Below are 21,789 nucleotides of genomic sequence, written 5' to 3'. Positions count from 1 at the left end.
CTAAAGAATGGTGGGCCAAAATTCCTCCACAACAATATGAGACACTGATGACTCCATACACAAAGCAATTACTACGAGCTATTGCTGCTAAAGTTTTTTTCTACAAGCTACTGAATCAAACAGTACACTTAGTTTTTGCCCACTGCTTCTGCATTTACCTATTGATGTTTAGAAGAATTGCCAAATGAATTCTTGCAATGTCCTGACACATAAAACTTCCTTTCCAAAACACAAATTTAAAAGGTGAGCTTGGTGTAAAGACTACCCGTTACTGTGGCAGCAGTGATGAGACCAGAGAGATGGAAAAATTTAAAAACAGATGTCCGAAGATTGTCTCAGATCTTTTTAATTCAGGGTGATGGTGCATGTGCAGTAATTCTTTCCTTGGGCATAGTACAGACCGAAATAAAACAAAAACCTGGTAAGAATTGCCGAACCGTAGCTGTGTTAGGAATGCTTAGAAATCATTACAATTTTGTGTCCATGAACTTAAAAAAAGAATCAAAAAACACAGTTTTATATGTCTCTCCAAGTGACAGCACTGCAAGCTCCAGAATGTTTCAGTTTTTTGTTTTAACTTGACTGGAAACTGCTGTGCTCAGTCATTTTTATATTTGCAACTTTAAAAAGATTTATGGCTAGAATTGGATTAGGGGCAGAGTGCTGCATGTTGTGAAATGCACAAAAGATATTATAGACCAATTCTCATGAAAACAGTCTACAAAGAGTAAAGAGGTCAAATGTAAATTGGCTAAATAAGAATTTTCTGCTTCAGCAAAAACCCTTACTGGAAGTAACTGGCAAAGTTGCTTCTGTTGTAATCCATCAGGATGACATGGAGCCTTCTAGGATGACAGAGGGTTATTACATCACACTGATCCGGTAAGTAAAGTCTGGAATTTTTGATTGATTTGTAGTTCTTCAGTATTTAATCTGCGATAAAGATAAAGACATAAAACTGTCTTGGCGTTCTGAGAGTGCAGAATTGAAGACTTTATATTTTCGTTTGATTTTTTAAAAAACAACAACAACAACAATATGCAAGTTTGGATTACAAAAAGCAAACAAAAAAAGAAAACGTCATCAAGGAATCGTGCAGACAGAGATAATGGTATAAGCACTACAGTTCTTCCGAGGAACTGGCTCCCAATCAACGTCTTCAGCTACAGTAACTGATCCATGCCTGAGTGCATTTTCCGTACAGTGATGGTAAGGCCTTTTCTTGGGAATACACTGTTGTCCAGCAAGAGTCTTCTTGGAATTAATTATTATCTCTTTTCTAATAACAAATATAATTTAAATGCATTCCTCTGGGGGTATTTATGCTTTTCTTCTATTTAGAAACTTTCCTGTTCTCCTTATGCTTGATTTTCCCAGTCCATGGACATGCTGCATCAATGCATGCTAGGAAAAAAAAGCACATTTTTTAATGTAATTCAATACAAAACCATACCATTTATTCTCCCAGGAGAAATTCCATTTACAAGGCTCTCACTCTCTCGAACATTTACAAACACTGAGCTGATGCAACCTTGTCTCTCTCTGGCTCTCTTCCCCTTCTCGTGTCATCCTTTTCTCTCAAGCTTTTAGATCCCATGTCAGCAATGTTGAGTAGTTGGGGGGCCCTCCAGGAAAAGTGTGTTAGTATCAATTGCTCCCATGGGGAACGTCATCTGAGAAGAGCTCTTTTGCCTTCAAATATACAGCGTGAGTTCAGCAGCTGAATCACAAGACAGAAATGCAGTATAGCTTTTCAGGCATGCTTTGGCAGAATATAAAAGTCCAGTTTGTCATCTTGACCTTCAGAATGTGTTGGATCAGATGATGAGGCATGACTAATTGTGTGTGGATACCAAAGAAGACAGGGATACTGAGTGAGCAGAGCGCTGAGGTCAGGGGCTACTGTCAGGATGCTCTCAAGGGTATGAGATTCATTTCACTTCTGAAGCGCTGGGTAATACATCTGCTTACTCGTGTCTTGTTGTCCTTACCTATCGCTGCCTTTCAGCGCTGTGAAATGAGCAAAAAGGGTAATTCTGCAGTCCTGGAAATGGAAAATTGGGATACAGTGAAGCATCCTGCCTGAATAAACAAACTCCACACTGTCATCTCATTTGTTTTCTGAGATTTCAGTACTAAACCAACAAACAAAATCCTCCACAGCTTTCATTCATCCCTCCCTTACTGACTTTGCTTTTCATGCAGATGTGGGAGGCATCCCAGAGTTTGCAGAATAAGGGACAGAATACTGAAATTAAGCCACAGTGTTACTAGCGTGCTGTTAACATATGCTCTTTCTCAGAGTCGGCCAAAGACAGTGATGTCTGGAGGCTCAAGGAGAGCCCCGGAGCCTGGTGTCAGACCCAGGCATGGTGCCCAGAACTCGTACACAAGCACTCAGCGGGATAATAATCTGATAATAGCAAACACACATTCGGAGTTATTACGCACAGACAAAAGTAAAAGAGCAAAAAAAGATCAAAAGAAAAGGGCAGCCAACCGAGTGGAGAAATAGAAGGGAACTGGCTCAAGCAGAGATTATTTCCTTCTTTAAAATGTTGCTGAAGGCAACATCGAGAATAGTATGAGAAGCATATATGCAACACAAAAACAAATGTTCATATCAGTACCTTCAAGCTTTCCTCTCATCCTAAGTCAAGACTTCCTTTTCTGCACATTTTCCTCTTTACATTTTTTAAAGTTACAACATTTATTGATGTCTTGTCATTCCCGCTTTGTGATTTTTTCCAACACTATTATAACCGTGCAGTTTCTCAGCTCATGCCTGAAAGCAGCTGACCTGAACTAGAAAACAGTGGTCTGGCTTTTTTCAACTTGTGCTTGAGGTTGGTCCACAACACGTTGACAGATGTCAGATAGGAGTGTGGTCTTACTCTATTATTGTGTTGCCTTTGGAAGGATAAACCACACAATGGTCACAAATATGTTACAAATGGCTTTGGTGATTCACACAATACTGTGGCTAAGAAATATGCTATGCACGCTGTTGGGCTCAGATGCTTTTCAGCATCTGTTTCAGACAGACTGGACCAGATAAACCGATTAGAGTTTTTATGGTTTATGTTCACACAATATCTTTCATGTTTTTTTTGTCCGAGGATCTCTATTTGAGCCAGGCTGTTAAGAACCACAATATTATTTGTAGTGAATAATCTCACACACATGGTGAATGGACTCAAAATAATGGTTATATGTCAAGGAGAGAGACATAAATTTGTTTTTCAGGCATAGAACTTGTATAAGTTTAGTCTGTTCCAGTAATGTAATTTCAATTTTGCTTAATTTAAACAACACACAGAGAAAGAGAGAGTAAAAAGGGAAACTTGATGGGTTTTTTTCTTTTTTGGAAGCTGGCTGCATGTTACATTTTTGCAGCTTCCTGTTCTTGTTATTCCCTGAAACAATTTGCCACAATTCCCTTTGACACTGGTGCGAATTTATTGCTTAAATCGTTCAGTTAAATAAAGCTGAACAGTAGCCATGTGAGCTGTGTTCAAACTTTGGCAACGGTAAAATTAGATTGTTTTCCAAAAGCAAAAATGAAACTCTTAAACTTCTTAAAGCAAATAAACTGATGTGTTAAACTCTAAAGTCCCAACAACAAAGCCTAATGACTCTGGCCATGTCTCGCTAACAAGGCTTTGGACAACTTGAAAGGTTTGCAAATTCAAGTTCCTTTGGAGTGGACTGTATTAACTTTGTTTATCCCTTTTCTTATCTACCCCTGTAATAAGGCCAACAATTTGTTCAGTACATAATGTTAGCCAGCCTCCACCCTCAGCTGTACTTCACTGCTAAATACCCTTGAAGCACACTGACCTAATATAAATGATGAAAGAGGAATAAAATCTAGAAAAGGAACAGATTCCTGTAAACGGAAGTTTTGAGAAGTGATTCACAGCTAGGAACTGAGCTTACTAAGATAATATTAAGTTGCACGCTGTCTTCAGAACTACAATAATTCCTTGTGGTAGCAAGGTCCTGGAAACATTCCTAAGAGACTTTGGTCCATATTAATGTGAGAGCATCACACAGTTGCTGCAGAGTTGCTGTCTGTATGACTATTGTGCAAATCTCCTGTTACAGCACATCCCAAAGGTAATATATGGGACTGAGATTTGGTGACTGTGGAGGCTGTATGAGTAGAGTGACATGACATGTTATCCTGCTGGAAGCAACCTTCAGAAAATTGGAACACTGTGGTCACAAAGGGATGAACATGGTCAGTAGTAATACTCAAAAAAAAAAAGGCTCAGTTGGTACTAAGGAGCCCAAAGTGTACCAAGACAAGAAAATATCCCCCACTCCATTGCACCACCACCATTTATTTCTGTGTGCCCTTAGTGGGTAGCCACTCTTGATTTTTGCCTGTTTACTTGAATGTTATCCAGCAATGACCTGCCTTACTCCCCTTCTGTTTCTCCATGCCTCAGTTCTTCTCTCTATTATTGTAAGGTCTTTACGTTACAATTTAAAGCACCTTGTGATGATTGTTGTTTTGATGTGGTGCCATATGTATTGAAATGAATTGAACTGAATTTCAGTTTGTTGGATTTTCTGGACTTATCTACCAAAGTCTCTTTGTTGTTGTTGGTAAATCTGATGCTGCCATTTTGGATCCATATATGGACTCTGCAACAGGAAAATTTTGTAATAAGGCAGGGTGTGGGAACAAATAGTAAAGTTCTGCTCAGGTTTTAAAGGTTAAGGTTTTGAAAGAGAAATGATAAGACACTCTCTTTGAACTTGTTAAAAGTCTAGAAGTGGGAGATGGCCTTTTGGCTGGGCCAGGAACATGAGGAATTTTGATAACACGGATCTGACGAAATTAGAGCACGAACAGCTCTTTCAAAGTTGGCTACAGATAAAAACAATGAAATCAATAAAGTTTCACAATACTACTAAGTTGAATAAAAAATCACGACTAGACTGCCCTGGTGAGCTGTATGTCAAAGCAAAGTTCGGAGTAATGATACTGCAGCCAGGATGTCTGACGTTGAAGGACAGGTTTCCAAGATTCTTTAAGTCACGGGTCAGCTCTGGAAGGACAAATGAAAAGACGTCAGATCTGGGCTTGTTAAACAGAAGTTTGGGAACATCCGTCAGTCAGCAGAACATATAGCTATGTGCCATCTGTGCAACAGTGGAAAATAATATTTCTTCTATGAGTTACATGATCCAAGGAAACAATATGAATAGAGAATAAACTGGGATCTATTATTGAATCTTGTGAGAACACTGCATGAAGAATAAGGGGGAAAAAATCCCCTACTAAGACGAGAAATGATGAGTCAGATAGGTAGGAGTAACACCATACAAGAGAACTATCCTTGATTCCAGTGCAGAGTTCAATGAGATTTAAAGTATATCATACATATCAAATGTAGAAGGTAGGAGAATTAAAACTGAGAAATGACTGGAGTCAGCAGTGAGCAGTAAATTATTTGTAAGTTGAGTAAGAGCTGTTTTTGTGTTAGGTACAATACCAGCTGGGTATTTCATTATTGGTGTCATTCAGAGATGAAGACACAACAACCTTTTGAATAGTTTAGGTAGCTGATGGGAAGATCAGGTAGCTGGAAAAAATTGAAATGGGAATAATCATGTCTAATGTTTGCACTGAGATCTGTCTGACATTATTTAAAGAATAACAGCCTCACCATACCATGTCCGTCTGTCTGTCTCTTTCTTTCGCCGCCAACTCCTCCTACTCAATCAGGATTTGAGCAACCAAACTTGGCACACAGGTACAAACCAGCCAGAATTCTGGCTCCTGCAGATTGGCTGAGTTCCCATGTGGTATACAAATCAAACTCAATAAATCCATCAGTCAATTACAGGTACTCCTGACCTCAGTTCGTTATAAGTACAAAACACCCCTGTCCACAGAATAAAAAGATGACGATAACAACTGTTGGTGTGATGATTCAGAAATATAAACTGACCATCAATCTGCCCCGGTCTGGAACTCCACATAAGATCTTGCATCATTGGGGTGAGGATGATCATGAGAAACGTGGTGGATCAGCCCAAAGCTACACGGAAGGAGCTTGTTGATGATCAGAAGACAGTTGGGACCACAGTCACCACGAACACCACTGATAACACACAACACCATAATCAATTAAAATCTTGCAGCCCAGCGAGGTCCCCCTGCTCACAAGGAACATGTAAAGGCCTGTCTTAAACTTTCCAGTGAACATCTAAATGAGTCAAAGAAGGCTTGAGAGAAAGTGCTGATGAAACCAAAATCAAGATCTTTGGCATCAGCTTGACCTGCAGTGTTTGGAGGAAGAGAAATGCTGTATATGAACCAAAGAACACCGTCCCCAAAGTTTCGCACGGAGGTGGAAACGTTATGCTTTGGGGTTGTTTTTCTGCTAAGGGTACAGGACGAGGTCCAATGGACAATATCCTTGATTTATACATCTTATAAAGTGTATATATTATTATATATATTATTATATTATGTTATTTCTTGAATGTCGTGGCAGTTTTGCACTTTTAATGATTTGTTTGAACTGTTGTGTTGGGGTGGATTGTACTGCGTACAACTTTAACAACTCTAAAAACAAGAATTGATTGCACAAGATTGGATTTTTTTGTCCACACTGGTTCAAAATTATACATAGAGTCTCAAATATACAAATACATCTCCACTAATAATTGTCAAGTCACGCCTACAACAGCTGCTTTGGGTAGCCATCACAAAGCCTGTGGCTTCTATCTATCTATCTATCTATCTATCTATCTATCTATCTATCTATCTATCTATCTATCTATCTATCTATCTATCTATCTATCTATCTATCTATCTATCTATCTATCTAAACAGCTGCTTTGGGTAGCCATCACAAAGCCTGTGGCTTCTATCTATCTATCTATCTATCTATCTATCTATCTATCTATCTATCTATCTATCTATCTATCTATCTATCTATCTATCTATCTATCTATCTATCTATCTATCTATCTATCTAAACAGCTGCTTTGGGTAGCCATCACAAAGCCTGTGGCTTCTATCTATCTATCTATCTATCTATCTATCTATCTATCTATCTATCTATCTATCTATCTATCTATCTATCTATCTATCTATCTATCTAGATAGATAGATAGATAGATAGATATCTATCTATCTATCTATCTATCTATCTATCTATCTATCTATCTATCTATCTATCTATCTATCTATCTATCTATCTAAACAGCTGCTTTGGGTAGCCATCACAAAGCCTGTGGCTTCTATCTATCTATCTATCTATCTATCTATCTATCTATCTATCTATCTATCTATCTATCTATCTATCTATCTATCTATCTATCTAGATAGATAGATAGATAGATAGATAGATAGATAGATAGATAGATAGATAGATAGATAGATAGATAGATAGATAGATAGATAGAGTCCATGCCTTGTTGGGTTACAACTGTTTTAGCAGCAAAAGGGTGACACAATTATCTAATAACATTAGACAGGTGGTCATAACATTATATTGGATTTTTGCATGTTTTCCCATAAAGACTTGCCAGGGGTCACCATCCATTGTTTAGGTCCACTTTTGTGAAATTGGATTTCATTTATGTAAGCACAACAGGTTCTTTTTCTATTCAAGAAAAAAATTTGAAATAACAGGAAAATGCCAGATACGTTGCAAATACGTATTGCATGACAACGGGGGTCATGTTTACATACTTTAAGGGGCAGCTATGCACGCAAGATCCTTGTTTCCACTACTTTCAAACCTTTCATCTCTTTATTTAATAGAAGTTCACCAGTGGCAGGGATTACTTGTAATGAGCTACACATGGGAATGAAACTCTTGTTAATATTCACACCTGAGCTCTTATTCTCAAGTCTGCTGGCACACACCATTTCCAAACTCGCTTGAACAAATCTTTTTGAAAAGTGTTTGTTCTGTTATTTATTAAAATGTTTATTATTATTATTATTATTATTATTATTATTATTATTATTTTATTTTATTTTATTTTATTTTTTGTGAATTGGGTGAAAATTTGAAACCTGTTTTTCCAGTAATACTTATTCCTGTATAAGAATGCATTGCTGTGAAAGATGATGATAAAACTGCATCTTTATGCCTTTTCAGCACAAGTCTGTCACATGGTTGACTAAGCAATACTGACCTGCAACTTCCACCCCTTTTCAACAACCAATAAATCTGTCAGATCAGTCAGAAAGGGTGGTCTCCAGCAGCTAGTGGTAACTGTTTGCCAGAGGTCTCTGCAAACATTGCACAAATCCTAATTACATGAACACCTTAGGTCCCATTCCAGAGAGGTGAGCTAGTCTGGATTGAGGCTTGAATAATAGTTCCCATGTTGCAAGCAAAAATCATCATTCATGCTCACTCCTTGTCACTGTGCAGATTGAACCATTTGATTTACACGTCTCAAGTCACTGAAAGAGCTGCTCTAAAGACTTTGATATTGGTAGGGCTTCACCTGATTTGTCCTTCCATTAACTCAGAGCGTGCATTTTTCTGTTTGTGGAATATAAGGAGAGTAAAGAGCTTGCATTCGGATGAAATTATTTTGGAGGCAGCTTTGCTAATTTATGTCACCATAAACCCTTAGCTATAAAAGTATGATCTCACCCAAACTTCATCTTCCTTGACTCCGGCATCTAATAGCAAACATGTGTATCTGTATCATACATGAAGGATAACTTATTTTGTTCCAGTCAAAAGGGAAGAAATGGAGTGTGTGGCTTTGAATCCCTATTAGACTGAAAATAAAATTGGGAGATCTTGCATTTCAAAAGGGCTTAAATAGTTTTTTTATTTGACTTTACAAATCCCTGAGTGACACATTTATTTTTCATGATGAGCAATCACCACAAGTTTTATCTTGTAGCGTACAAAACAGCAGCTGCATGAATTATTGTAATAACAGTGCATAATGATTTCAAAACATGGCATAATAACCGGTGTAATTGTGGCCTGCAGTAGGAGGAGCAGCAGCAGCAACTCTCGACATTTAAAAACTACTTCCACAGCACCCAAAACATGCTCAGCATCTCCTCACACACTAAATGTCTGGCACCAAATTGCAGACAGATGCAGTAAAAAAGATGGTTTGGATTATCTGACAGCTAAAGTACCTGAAATTTTCCTTAGGGATTACTAAACACGTTAAAATAAGCACAATGAATAATACATTTACATTATTTGGACATCTACACACATGACCATTTAAAAAACAAAAAACAAAAAAAAAAACAAAAAAAATGTCCATGTTCTAGTGTTTTGTTATGTTTAGCTCACCCAGGTTAGGTTATGGTTTGGTTTTGCCTTTTATTTTATTCTGTTTCACCGACATTGAATAAACGGCTCGTTTTGTTTCGCTCAACAGCTATTTTGCGTGTTTGCACTTGGGTCCACCTCCTCACTCGACACAGTCAGCTTCGCAGCCAGACTGTGACAGCACATGTTCATGCCATACCATTACCTCCTGTTTGATAGATGTAGTATGCTTTAGATCCTGGACTTTACCTTTACATTTCAAGAGTGTTCTTGACCTGTTTAAATGCTGTTAAGTTGTTTATCCTAACTATTGAAATAATTCTGCACTTTAGTTGTTTTCTGTAGTCTTTCAGACCTGTCGGGGTTGCTGAGCTGGACAGTGCATTCCTTCATTTGAAGAATGTTGATTTTGCCACTCCTAAAGTTTTCGCTATCACTCTGATAGGTTATTTTTATTTCTTTCAACCCAATGATGGCCTCCCCCACACACACTGACATCTTTTTGGACGCCATTTAAAATTATCATGAAAATACAAATGCAGGTCTTTTAAATCAACTTCAGGTATGTGTGCTTCATTTGCCATGAAATAACAAGACCTCACCTGGCCATGTAGCGGCTTGTCAATCAATTGTCCAATTAAGCCTCTTTAAATGGGGGGTTGTGTATAATCATTGGTGTGATTCATAAAAAGTTTATGCAAAAGTTTTGTTAAACCCCTTGAAGTGAACCTGAACATCTGCACTTCAGTAACATATTGGTTGTTTGATTTAAAATTCACTGTGGTGGTGTACAATGACAAAATTACAAAAAATGTCTATCTGTCCCGCAACTTATGGACTTGACAGAGATAGTATAAAATAGATGAGCATCAATCACAGTAGAATCAAACACTTAATCTGTACTGTGTATTAATAAAACTTTTCTTAATGAAAACCAAGTGCAGAGATTTCTGCCTTCCATATCAAATTATTCATTTATATATTTTTTTCTTTTCTTTAATCCTTTCATACATGTTGAATATTTGCACAAGCACAAATCCCATCCACATTTCAGACTGCATGGATTTAGAAAAAGAAAAAAATACTCCTAAACTTTACAGATCCAGAAAGAGCTGCTTCTCCGTGCAGTTTTTCCTGTTTCTAGCATCACCCTCATTTTGGTGTAGAGTGTTTACACTCTATTCTTCTGTGTGAGGAACATATTTCTTATTTGTTTAGTTGTCTACATCTGCAACCCCCCAGCAAAAAATGTAAATAATAACAACTTTTATATCCTGCAATGAGGATACAGCGGTCATTTTTCATTTTGAGAAGGAAATAAAGTTACCATTTAAAGTTTGTTAAATCTGAAAACCCTTTTGCACAAACTGCAATTTAATGTTCCATACTGGAGGAGTGAATTTGTGCAAATCAGGGCAAAATAAATAAATGACAAAGCCAATTTTTTTATAAAGCATTGCTTTCCATTGCATGATAAGTGCATTCACAACATCTGGGAGTAAAATATTGCATGATGGTATTGTCAGTTTCATTTTGCCGACTTAAAGTTGGCCAATTACATAACCATTACTGGAACCCCAACTTACATCCTCTACATCTTTATAGAAGGTGTCAGTCAAGCGTGGTCTGTACATACCTGCACGGTCATCTCATCCGCCAGAGTAATTGAAAACACTGCTGTGGAAGTATGAGGACTTTAATAACGCCTTGCTCCACTGAAAATTACAATTCTTTCAAATCGTCAGATGAAAACACACATTTGGAAGGTTAAAGATAGTTTTACACATTTTCTCATTTCCAGTACAGCTGACCTTTGACCATATGCTTAATTGATATCTAAACTGGATATGCAACACGATTGAATAAACACTGGAAACCATCAGCAATCAGCAGATGAAGCGGTCTGTTGACACGAGATTAAAACAATTCACAGGGTTGACTGGAAAACAGCTTGTCATGATTGATTGGTTGGAAGAAGGTTACGAATTCAAGGCCAAAGCTTTCCCTCTGCTCTGTACTGATATCCAAGGTATTACTTATCATATGATGACAACTAATACTTACACAGACAAAAAGACAAAAAAAAAATAACTATAACGTGTAGCTAAATAAAACTATATATAGTAAACATCATGGGCTGTTAAATCCAATAAAAGCTGCTGAGCCAGCACACAGTGTCCAAGAGCATCAGTAGCTGTCCAGGACCACACCCAACACATACACTTTGGGTGTGAGAAGATTAGGGTGGATGAATAGGATGTTAAAAGTTAATATTTTAAAAAAAAAAAGTTAATAAAACTTTAACACTGTTCATTTCTGATTTCCAACCAGCAGTTAGAAATGTTGTTTCTTTCCATAGCCATTAAACTGGCAGTCTCCCTTTAAACTGCCTCTTTACCGCTAGCCTTTGCCTCTTCGGACAAAAGGCCTCTTTTTCTTTGGCTGTGCACCTTTTACTCAGCTACCTGGGGAAAGCTGCCAATGGCAATGCACAGAAAAACAAAAGTAATTTTGGGTAGTCAAGGACAGCAGGTGGTGGTAGACAGAGCTGCAAAGTGAAAGTCATGCTAAAAGGGAACCAAACTTGCCAATAATAGGTTCAATAGGCATTTATTTTATAATGAAATGTTACCCAAAAAGCCTTATTATTTTAGTAAACTCAATAAAGTCTGTAAACATATTTCCCTAACTTAACTATGTCATGTTTGTGCTCACCATAACCAGACACTAACCTCTATGCCTTCTCTTACATAATAACTGTTTTTAAACTGTGATTCCTAACATCCACATTTAAGTGGCTGCGTAATATCAGAATACACTTCTCTGTTAATGTGTTTTTCTTGACCTTGAGTAAAGATTTTCAGTTAAACTTTCATTTCCATGGTCAAAAATGAACTTTCATGCTCAACTGCCTCCATATTGTTTGACACCGCAGATGTACAAAATGAAACAGAAGATGACTCACTGTCTCTAAATATGGAAAGCCATTCATTCTAGTGAAAGCACGTATACCACGAAAATGTTACAATCAGCCCCTTCTTCAGTGCTCATAATGTATGGTTAGTGTCTTTCTCTAGTCAAGCAGGCACAGAAATCAATTAATAGTCACATGTCTCCTGTCCCATCCAATCATTTATGTTCGTGATCCGTCTCGTTTATGTGGGCTCATTCATCTCTGTCTCATTCATTCTGCTTCCTTCAACGCTGTTGATCCTCGGTGTTTCTGCTCTGCCTTCGCCTTGCAATTTACCACCCTCCACTTCCCCCGGCCTCATCTAGCATTAGGTGTGGTTTCGTGAAATTTTTGTGTGTGTTCACTTTGATTAAAGAGGAACTCGACTGATTTCACAAAGTCTTTTGAAGACTTTCATGGTCTTGGGAAAGGCTTGTACAGATGTGAAAAAAAAAGTTGGACTGCATACAGCTTAATTTTCATTAGGGGCTCCATGAAAAACTGGGAATGTTGTGGAGACCTCTAAACCAGTAAACAGAAATCAACTATTACTGCTAAGAGTAAATGTTACAGTTACTCAGCTAACTAAAATTAATTGTTCGCCCCTGGTAAACTGTTTTGTTGCTCCAAAGAAATACAAAACATCTCGAGTTGCAAAGTCAGAAAGATTTATCCAACATCTTCGAGCTTGGCGTACCGACATATCACACATCAGTTTGCTTTCAAACTGTCCACAGCTACATTTTGACAATAATCTGGAAGAGCTGATCACAGGCATCAACTTCCTATTCAGTGACTGATGCTCATTGCTATTTCTTCATCAAGACTTGTAAAATCAATACATAATTTCGCCGACTAGGGTGGTCTGCGAAGATGTCCTATTACCCCAATCAGCCACAATTTTAAACCCCATAGTAACTGCCAAAACAGCTCTGACTCTTCTGCACATGGGGCCTCTGGGCGGCGTCCTATAGCGTCTGGCTCCATGTTGCTGGCAGCAAATTCTCTGGGATCTGTGAGTTGCAGTGGGTGGAGCCTCCGTGGATTGCTCTTTTTTTCAGTGCATGCCAAAAATGCTCAGTCAGATATGTACAGTGTGGAAGCTGGGTCACTGCTAAGAGATCTTTTCCTGCTTTCTCCAGGCGCTGCTATTACTGCAATTAGTTCAGTGTCCTCTGTTATCCTGCTGGAGGAGTCATCGGAGGGTGTTGTTCCCATTTGGGAGGTTGTGCTCGCTCTGCAACAGTGTTTAAGTGTGTAATACATGAAGCAATGCGAACAGGATCCAAGTTTCACAAAAGATAAACATTGCTAATCCCAATTTGTTTTTGCTCATCTGTGTGATTTACTTTTTTCTACATGTGCCAGGTGATGCAGTGGTGCCTCACGGCACCTGATGCTTGACTCCAGCCTTCGTAGAGTTTGCTTGGGTGCGCCACCTTCCTCCCGCGGCCTGTGGTAGATTAACTAGTGATTCTAAGGTGTAAATGTTTCACCTAAGAGTGAGTGGCTGCACATGTCAGTGTGTTATCCCTTTAAGGAGCTGGATGTATGGCAGCACGCTGCCAAGCTACACACATCATGTCCACTACCCCACAGCAGTTTCCGGCTCTAAATTTTGTGGTTATGGTTGAATCTTTTAATACATGCACTCAATGAAATGATACAACAATTTGCATGCATTCACGTCACGTTAAAGCAAAGTAAATTCCAACAATCTGTTGAAAGACAAAGGTGGAGGGGGAGAGATAAGGATGATGAAATAAAGAGAACAAGAATCTGTAGTATTCGGGCTCATGAAGGATCTATTTTATCTATTAGGAGGATTTTCTCTAACCAAAAACACATGGATGGAAGAGAAGGAAGAGAACCAGTTTCTAAGCTGGGCCTTTAACTGCAAATGTTAATCGTAGTCAATTTTTTATGAGACACCAAAAAATGGAAGTGAATCTCACCAAAATGGAATTACACATTTTCTATTTTCACACCATTCAAAAATATGTTGTTTCTAGCTCAGGATTCAGTTCAAGTAACCGGCTTCAGTTCATCTGACCTTCATAAATAAAAAGATTTTCAACATCCATCATGATGGCAGGGGGTTCTTTTGTGGTGGTGGTCAGAATCAGAGGAGATCTCTCTCTCTCACAAGGCTGAGACAATGCCCTCGAGTAACACCTTGAGAAAGTTACATTTTCAACTTGGATCAGACATCAGGAAGAATGAGGCACATTTGCGAGAAGACAACCATATCCTCCCCTGATTAATTAATCAGATCGCCTTCCAGAAGAGAAGTGTCACAAAGAGTTTAGAAGGAAAAGGAGAACAAACCTAATAATCAGTATGTTGAAACCAACGACCGCCACACTGCACATGAGGCTTACGGCATGCCATTTACTTGAAATCACATGAACTTGACTCAACGACTTACACACACACACCGGACAACAAAGTTTCACATGTGACCGTACCAGAGGTTAGAAAGGTCATACAACTGAGAATAGAAAGTGGGTTAAATGAGGTTATGCGTCTATCTAAACAGCCATTCAAACAAAGAAAGTTGTGATTTCTGCTGTCGCCGGAATTGTGACACAAGACACGCTGACAGGAACTTTAAGCAGAAATGATTTCAAAACATTTCTAGCAGCAGTCCAAAGAATTAAAAATAACGGACTAAAATGAGCATCAAAGTGCCAAACAGTTATGCTTTTCTTCTGTGTGTGCTTATCTTCTTGCCAGACCATTAACAGGAATACTGATCTATTATAAAACATCAACCTTCCTTTGTACTTACCAGTCATTTAAACTCAGTTGTTTCAGTTTCTTTTATTTACTTTCAGTCCAAACTGAAGAGACATTTATATCCCAACCAAGACCAAAAGCTTTAACATTTTTCATATTGGACTTATTTTCACCTAGTCTTTGCGGTACAGTGAGCTTGATGTAATTTGACTGATGGCGATAATCTGCTCAGCAGACATGGGTTTTGTGGTTTTGAGCATGTTGCGTTCCGTGGTGGTACTTTGTTTTCCATTTGCGTGGAAAGACTTCAAGTGTCAAACCCAGCCAAGGAGCTGGCTGAGGGTTTGTTGTTCTGAACAAGAGTACAAATGTGAGCAACTTAACACTGATTTTATTTGTGCAGAATGATGCCCCCTGCTGAAGCGTTTCTTCACATTTCACTCACAAAATACTTATTTTTTTAATGCATTCTAATATTTGCTCTGATGATTGTTATATGAGTGACATTTGCACACACACACACACACACACACACACACACACACACACACACACACACACACACACACATATATATATATATATATATATATATATATACATACATATATAGTCTTATATGGGCAAAAATAGTTTTAGTTTATTTTGCATTTCATTAAATGTTATTATCACTGTTGGGCTCACTTGATATTGTTCCCCAAATTTATTGCTTAATGTGGCAAAACAGTTTAGTTTTCGTGAGATCAAAAGCTGGACACTGCTCCAGATGTGCAGAGGTTTCTCTCTCAAGCGCACTTCATTAGAGTGGATGGTCGTGTCATAAATTAAACACCTTTCCCCCCATTTCTTTTGATTATCGAACTTACTTCTTTCCTAAACGGATCAATCAGTTTGGCTTTAGAGCAGCAGAATCGGTGATCACATCCTCCTTCGAACATAAAGACACACAGAGTTGTTTTTCCCAAGCCAAACAGCTGTGCAGCGTCATTGGATTTGTCACTGCCTTTGAAGCACATCCATCCTCTTTCGTTTGCAGATACAATGGGATACCTCATAATGAAAGGGAAATCAGTGTCCACTTTTGTCATAATTTTACTATAAATCAGTATATAGTTCGTTCAAAGGAAATCTTTCTGCCGTTAAACAGGAAGGCATTACCGCTAACGAGCAAAGGACTGCCTGCTGGCGGAGGAGTTTCGGAGCTCGGTGACAGCGCGCACTGTCCTTTCAGCACCAAGGTTTCACTTTACGCACGACCACAGCTTCACCCAGCCATGCAGTGAGAGCACCGAGTGGTCACTATAAATACCCTGCAACAATTGAACTGTGAAAGACAGAAGATTATGTGGAAAATCTGAGAGTATTTTTCTGAAGACTCCAAGATGAAAAGTTAGGTTTTTGATTACACACACACACACACACACACACACACACACACACACACACACACACACACACACACACACACACACACACACATTTATTTATAGTGTTTTATTCTCAGGGGTATGAAACATAACGCTTCACCCCTATCGTGTCTTGACAATATTGTGGGGGAAACGGGGGGACTGGGAGGGGGCGAATGGGAGCCACTTGCACGCCCATACCCATACTTTTCTCTCTCTCCCCCCTTTAAAAAAAAAGCTGTTCAAACTACGGCAGGGTAGTACAGACTAATCCCCAAAGAGGAGAAACATGCAAACCTCAGTAATCCTATTTACCGAATTGTTCTGACCAGAGACTATAAGGCAATAAGTATTAAAACCCGTTTGTAATTAATTTTCAAAATGATCCTTAAACTGTCCATAGCATAATTGCGTTTCAATTTCCATGATGGATGTAAAACGCGCAATGGCTCTAATGAGGTTATGAGCCTCAGAAGAAGGATATGGGAGCATTTCCACTAAGATGTCGGTATCTGCGCTGTATTCTGGGCTGAGTGGAAATTTCAGTGGAAGTAGCCTATTAGTAGGAAAAAGGCTTCCTGTAACCGCGTATCGTACATATAAATGGAGTAAGGCAAAGGAGGGGGGCGCAGAAAACTTGACACAGCATTCAAGTGATGGTCACTCAACCCATGCACACTCACAGACATTGCGGAGTAACCTACAGCGGACAGGTCACCACGTCGGCGAGACAGAATAAAAAGTGAGCCTCACTTCTTGGCGACTAATCTGCTACTTCAGCCAGGACGCGCACGGGATCTGGGAGCACCGGACCACTTGAGCTTTTCTGTGCGCTCTCTCCCTGCAGTCTGCCGGTCTTCAAAGGATGACCACAGGGGCTCGGTGAAGATCCCTGACTTCACGAGCTTTGTTTTTGCATTAATAAAAGCAGCTTTTAAGAGGACATATTTTGGGGCGGACAAACTCCGAAGTTGCGCACAGTTTGCATTTCTTACTGCTGTGTGCCTGAAGACTTTATAAAGGTAAAAATAGCTTTAAATTGTTACTTTTAGAATCTAGATTTCTTTACTGTTATGTTTTTATTCTTAGTTCCTCTCTTACTGATGCATTGTTGCCTTTTGTCTGAGGGTGACTTAACTGTGTCGTGTAACTTCTCGGTAACAGAAGCCTGGATCAACATAAATAAAACTTTTTAAGCTACAAGACTACAGCCACATTTAGACAATGAAGACACTCAAGTTATTAAAAACATAAAAACAGAGTAACTGTTTGAAAACAAGCACGTGGTAAGCAGTTTTGCATAATATTTTGGAAAGCGTATTTGAAGATAAAGTTAAATAGCGCATGGGTAAGATTACTTAACAGTCCATCAAGCTTCGGTCAATCAATTATGATCCGAACTTGGTGGACTATTAGGTGCGTGCAGTACTGTGATTTTCGCTTTGTGGCCCATTAAGAAACTCTTGTGTTATTGTTTTGCGGCGTTGGGAGGATTTTAACCAGCATTTACAGTCGCTCTTGGCGGGGTGTAGCCTAATGGGATTCTGGGACTTGTGAAATTAGGAAATGAAAGGCTTTTAACATTCATACTCAATCTCTCCTGCAGGTGCCCAGAAAAGAAAATACGACCTCACTGTTTCCCCCTCACTCCCCGGGAGCTATGAGCGAACTACGCAGGCATTTCATTATAGGACTGGTGTTACTGATGTGCACGCTCACCGACCACTGCGGCGAGAGCGCGCCCTCCACGGTCCCAACAGGGGACGCATCGGCCGGCATGGACGAGCAGCAGGACTTGAGGCGGATGGTGGAGATCGTGAAGCAGGTGGAGGGGAGTCGGGGACGCCACAGTGCCAAAACAGAAGCGCCGGCAATTTCACGGGAGACGAGCTCTCCGATGGAGCAGAAGGATTTTCGGGACCTCAAAGCATTCAGAGGGAATCAGGCTGTCGGTGAGTTTTCTTCCAGGAAGGAATCTTAAGTTGGATGTACAGTCAGGGATGTAGCATACTGCGATATGGAAGTTTCATAGAGAAGAACAATTTCCTCTCTATTTTCTCGCTAAGGCTACCAAGTGCATGCAATATAACCAAAACTATTTGGTTATAAAACCACTATACTTACTGATAGTACTGACGGTTATTTGAGGGTCATTTGGGCCAACTGGCCCTTTAAAGCTCTCTTACTATATTTTGCTTGATAAAAACATCCTTGTTCTATGTGTTGTGATGGATAACTCCAGAGCTGATATTTTAAGGCCTCCTGATAAAAATATGCCATCCATCCATTTTCTTCTGTCTATATGATACAGACTAAAACTTGACACCCTTTCCTTATCTCCTCTCTTTAAACAGTCATATTTCCCAGAGATCTAAGAAAGAAGGAGAAGTTCATAAAATACTTAACAGGTAAGACATTACTGCAAAATCAATGTCTTTTAAAGTGTTTGCTAAAAAGATTCCTACAAAAACAGGCCAGGGAAGTCAGCTATAGCACACAAAAGTGAATTACAGCTTCAGACAATGACTACAAAACAGATGTTATTGAAGGTTGCTGCGGCAACGTTCTTAAAGCCTCCTCTCTGTTCTTGTTTCAGGTCCGCTCTCCTTCAGCCCCAAGTGCAGGAAGTCGGTGTATAAACTCTACCACCACACGAGAGACTGCACGATACCTGCATGTAAGCTGCCATTACACTGGCCCTCTTGACACCCTGAGTAAAGATCTTGTCCGTTCAATGTCAACACACTAAACCACTCACTATCTGTCCATCCTATTTTCTTTCCTCAGACTTCAAAAGATGTGCACGGCTTCTGACACGGCTAGCAGGCAGCCCACAGTGCACGGAGGGGTAGCACACACCAGGTACGGTACCATGTTCCTCTGATTCAAACATGAATTTTTTATGGCGAACAGCTTGTTAATGTGTCTCGTTGAACGTAGACAACAGAGTTCAGAGCACATTATAGACCGTGTGTGGGTGTAACACAGTCATTAATGTTGAATGGGATGTGATAAGGAGGAAGTATGAGGTAGTCTTCAAGGTCATTTACTTGAGCAAAATTAACAAGGCCATGTGGTAAAACTGCAGCCACAAGTAAAAGTCTTCAGCGTGGACTCATGTGCTCTGAGCTGATTTGTTGTTACTAGAGTAGCATTGCTAATGCATGCATGTTTTTTGGTATCAGCTTGCTTTTATAGTTCTATAACTGTCACTACGTTATATACAGGATTGTAGTTATAATCTGTACAAACGCATTACAGCTTGTTTTGTTTGTTTGTTTTTTTCATTAACGTAAATTTGATTGGTAACATAACTACCGTATAAAGCAGAAAGAAAGAAAGGTATAGTTCTAGTGCCATTTCTCTCTTAAAAGTTGGCTAGAAGTACAAAATACTTCTTAATTTGACTGAACTTACAGTCATTAAACATACTGTGTTACTTTCTACTTCTGTGGCACAGATAACTAAACTTCCACTCAAATATTGTACTTTATGATGCATTCAAACGTTAAATGAATGTCCATTTTATGAATCTGTATTTCGAGCCAAGCTCTATAATATATTAATACACTAATCTATAACAGTATTTATATTTAAAGCTATTTTTACTATTTCCTATAAGCACTTAACTGTGTTTTCTTCTAGCTCGGCAGCAGAGTTCAATTATTACATTGAGCACTTAAAGCATAAAATTACTGCTTACATAGAATTAATTGAGAATAATGATGTAATCAAGCACTTAAATTCTCACTACACTAAATCATTAGTAGTACTAAGAATAATTTTGCTTAAGTAAAAGACTAGATTCAGGATATTACCTTTTTTTTTTTTTTACTTTTGTGTGATTCGTATTTAAGTAAGAATAATAAGAATAAATAAAATGTTTGCACTGCATGAATTATCAGTGTCATTCAGAGTCAAAAACCTCTCCGGTTATGGTTATAGTGTAATGGTTATGTTGTTCTGAGGCACTACTCAGACGTTTGTTCTCCGTGGTGATATGCTTGCTGTGTCCACACACACACGCCCTAACAGTGGCACAGCGAGAGCAAAGTATCAAATTTCTTATTATTTGTGATTCTTTCTGAAGAGGGGAGAATTTTTCAGGTGTTTTCAAGTTGGTCCTGAATATCACGTCTTCTTTGTTACAGGTCAAAGTCACACACGAGTCCTTCAGAAGAAAAAAAAACTTGGGAAAAAAGTGCCTTGGACAGTAAGGAAGCCTAAATCTGACCAGCCCCGACGGACACTAGGCACAGTATTGTCATTCACTGAGGTCTCCTTCTGCTAAGGCGTGGATGGGTGCCACCCACCACTCAGGCTGGGCCTTGATGGTTAGCTGTCACCGCATGGGGGAGCAACCCAGGCAACAAAACCCAGACCAGGATAAAGACAGTGAAACTGAAGAGTGGAGAAGATAAAGAAACAAGCGGTTGAGACACACCAACCTGGGGCCTCTTCATGCTGGGATCCAAAAAAGATGTTGCTAAAACAAAACAAAAACATATTTTTCTTCATTTATTTTGCTCAAGAAAAGAGCGAAATCCAAATATGCTCAACCCTGCCTGTACTACCTTCTACACAGACAAGTTTTCACAGACCTCCAGCTGGCAGTCAGTGCATAGTTTCAGCCACTTGTGCTCATACTGAGAAAGAACTGTGATTAAATTATTAATTGCATGAATTTTCCTCTGCATCTTTGTGAAAAAGATAAAAAATAATAATAATAAAACAAAAGAAGTGGTTGTTGGATTTTGGTAGAGTGCAGTACAGAGTATATTTATGTATTTGAGTCATCAAAAGGTAACATTGTACATAATGTAGGCCATCTTTAAAAGCAGGAGCAATATCTTCACGCTGTAAAGCGAAACATAAAAAGAAGCCACCGATGTACCATAAATTAACATGACTGGCATTTCCCAAAGGGGTGTCCAATATATATATATAAATATATATATACCATAGCTATATTTAAAAATGAAATATACTTAAATAAATTATGAGATTGGTACAAATATGGATTGCCTTTCTTTTCTTGTGCGATATTTTGCTTTGCATTCCCATCTTGAATGAGGAATGATCCTCGAATAACCCTGTGACTGGACTGAGTCCTGGAACATCTGATCCTGTGAACTTCCCACTGCTATTTCAGACAGACTGTTAAAAAAGATCAACTGGCAAAGCTCAAAGTGTTCGAATACATGTTATTGCAACATGATTTTTTTTTATGTGATCACTTTCCAGATGTGGCGGTCAGCAGATTTCACTTGCTTTGCAGCAGTCACATTGAGAAAGGAGTTCCTCTTAAAAGGCTGAGTCACTCAGGTTTTCCTGTATATTTCTACTGGTATCTATTCATCAAAACCTTTTATTGTTATTTGAGCAGGTTTTGAGAAGTTTC

General features: G+C 38.9%; 1 protein-coding gene across 1 annotated transcript; it reads left to right on the top strand.

Annotated features, from left to right (window-relative positions):
- Positions 1–16,679: 16,679 nt before the first annotated feature.
- alkal2a (ALK and LTK ligand 2a) lies at positions 16,680–21,405 on the top strand. Its single transcript, XM_026193773.2, has 6 exons — positions 16,680–17,410; positions 17,995–18,340; positions 18,743–18,796; positions 18,985–19,065; positions 19,176–19,250; positions 20,540–21,405. Exons 2-5 carry the CDS (start codon positions 18,049–18,051, stop codon positions 19,238–19,240), a joined length of 492 nt encoding a protein of 163 aa, XP_026049558.1. The 5' UTR covers positions 16,680–17,410; positions 17,995–18,048; the 3' UTR covers positions 19,241–19,250; positions 20,540–21,405.
- Positions 21,406–21,789: the final 384 nt, after the last annotated feature.

The sequence above is a fragment of the Astatotilapia calliptera genome, chromosome 15 (assembly GCF_964374335.1).
Source record: "Astatotilapia calliptera chromosome 15, fAstCal68.1, whole genome shotgun sequence".
NCBI classification, from domain to species: domain Eukaryota; kingdom Metazoa; phylum Chordata; class Actinopteri; order Cichliformes; family Cichlidae; genus Astatotilapia; species Astatotilapia calliptera.
This window is presented reverse-complemented; position numbering and strand designations above follow the sequence as displayed.

What these genes read in the sequence shown, in the direction of transcription:
- alkal2a (XM_026193773.2), top strand. Translation starts at nt 18,049, where the DNA reads ATGAGCGAACTACGCAGGCATTTCATTATAGGACTGGTGTTACTGATG. An exon ending in CAGAGGGAATCAGGCTGTCG is followed by an intron (nt 18,341 to 18,742) that starts GTGAGTTTTCTT and finishes CTCTTTAAACAG; the next exon opens with TCATATTTCCCAGAGATCTA. An exon ending in GTTCATAAAATACTTAACAG is followed by an intron (nt 18,797 to 18,984) that starts GTAAGACATTAC and finishes TTCTTGTTTCAG; the next exon opens with GTCCGCTCTCCTTCAGCCCC.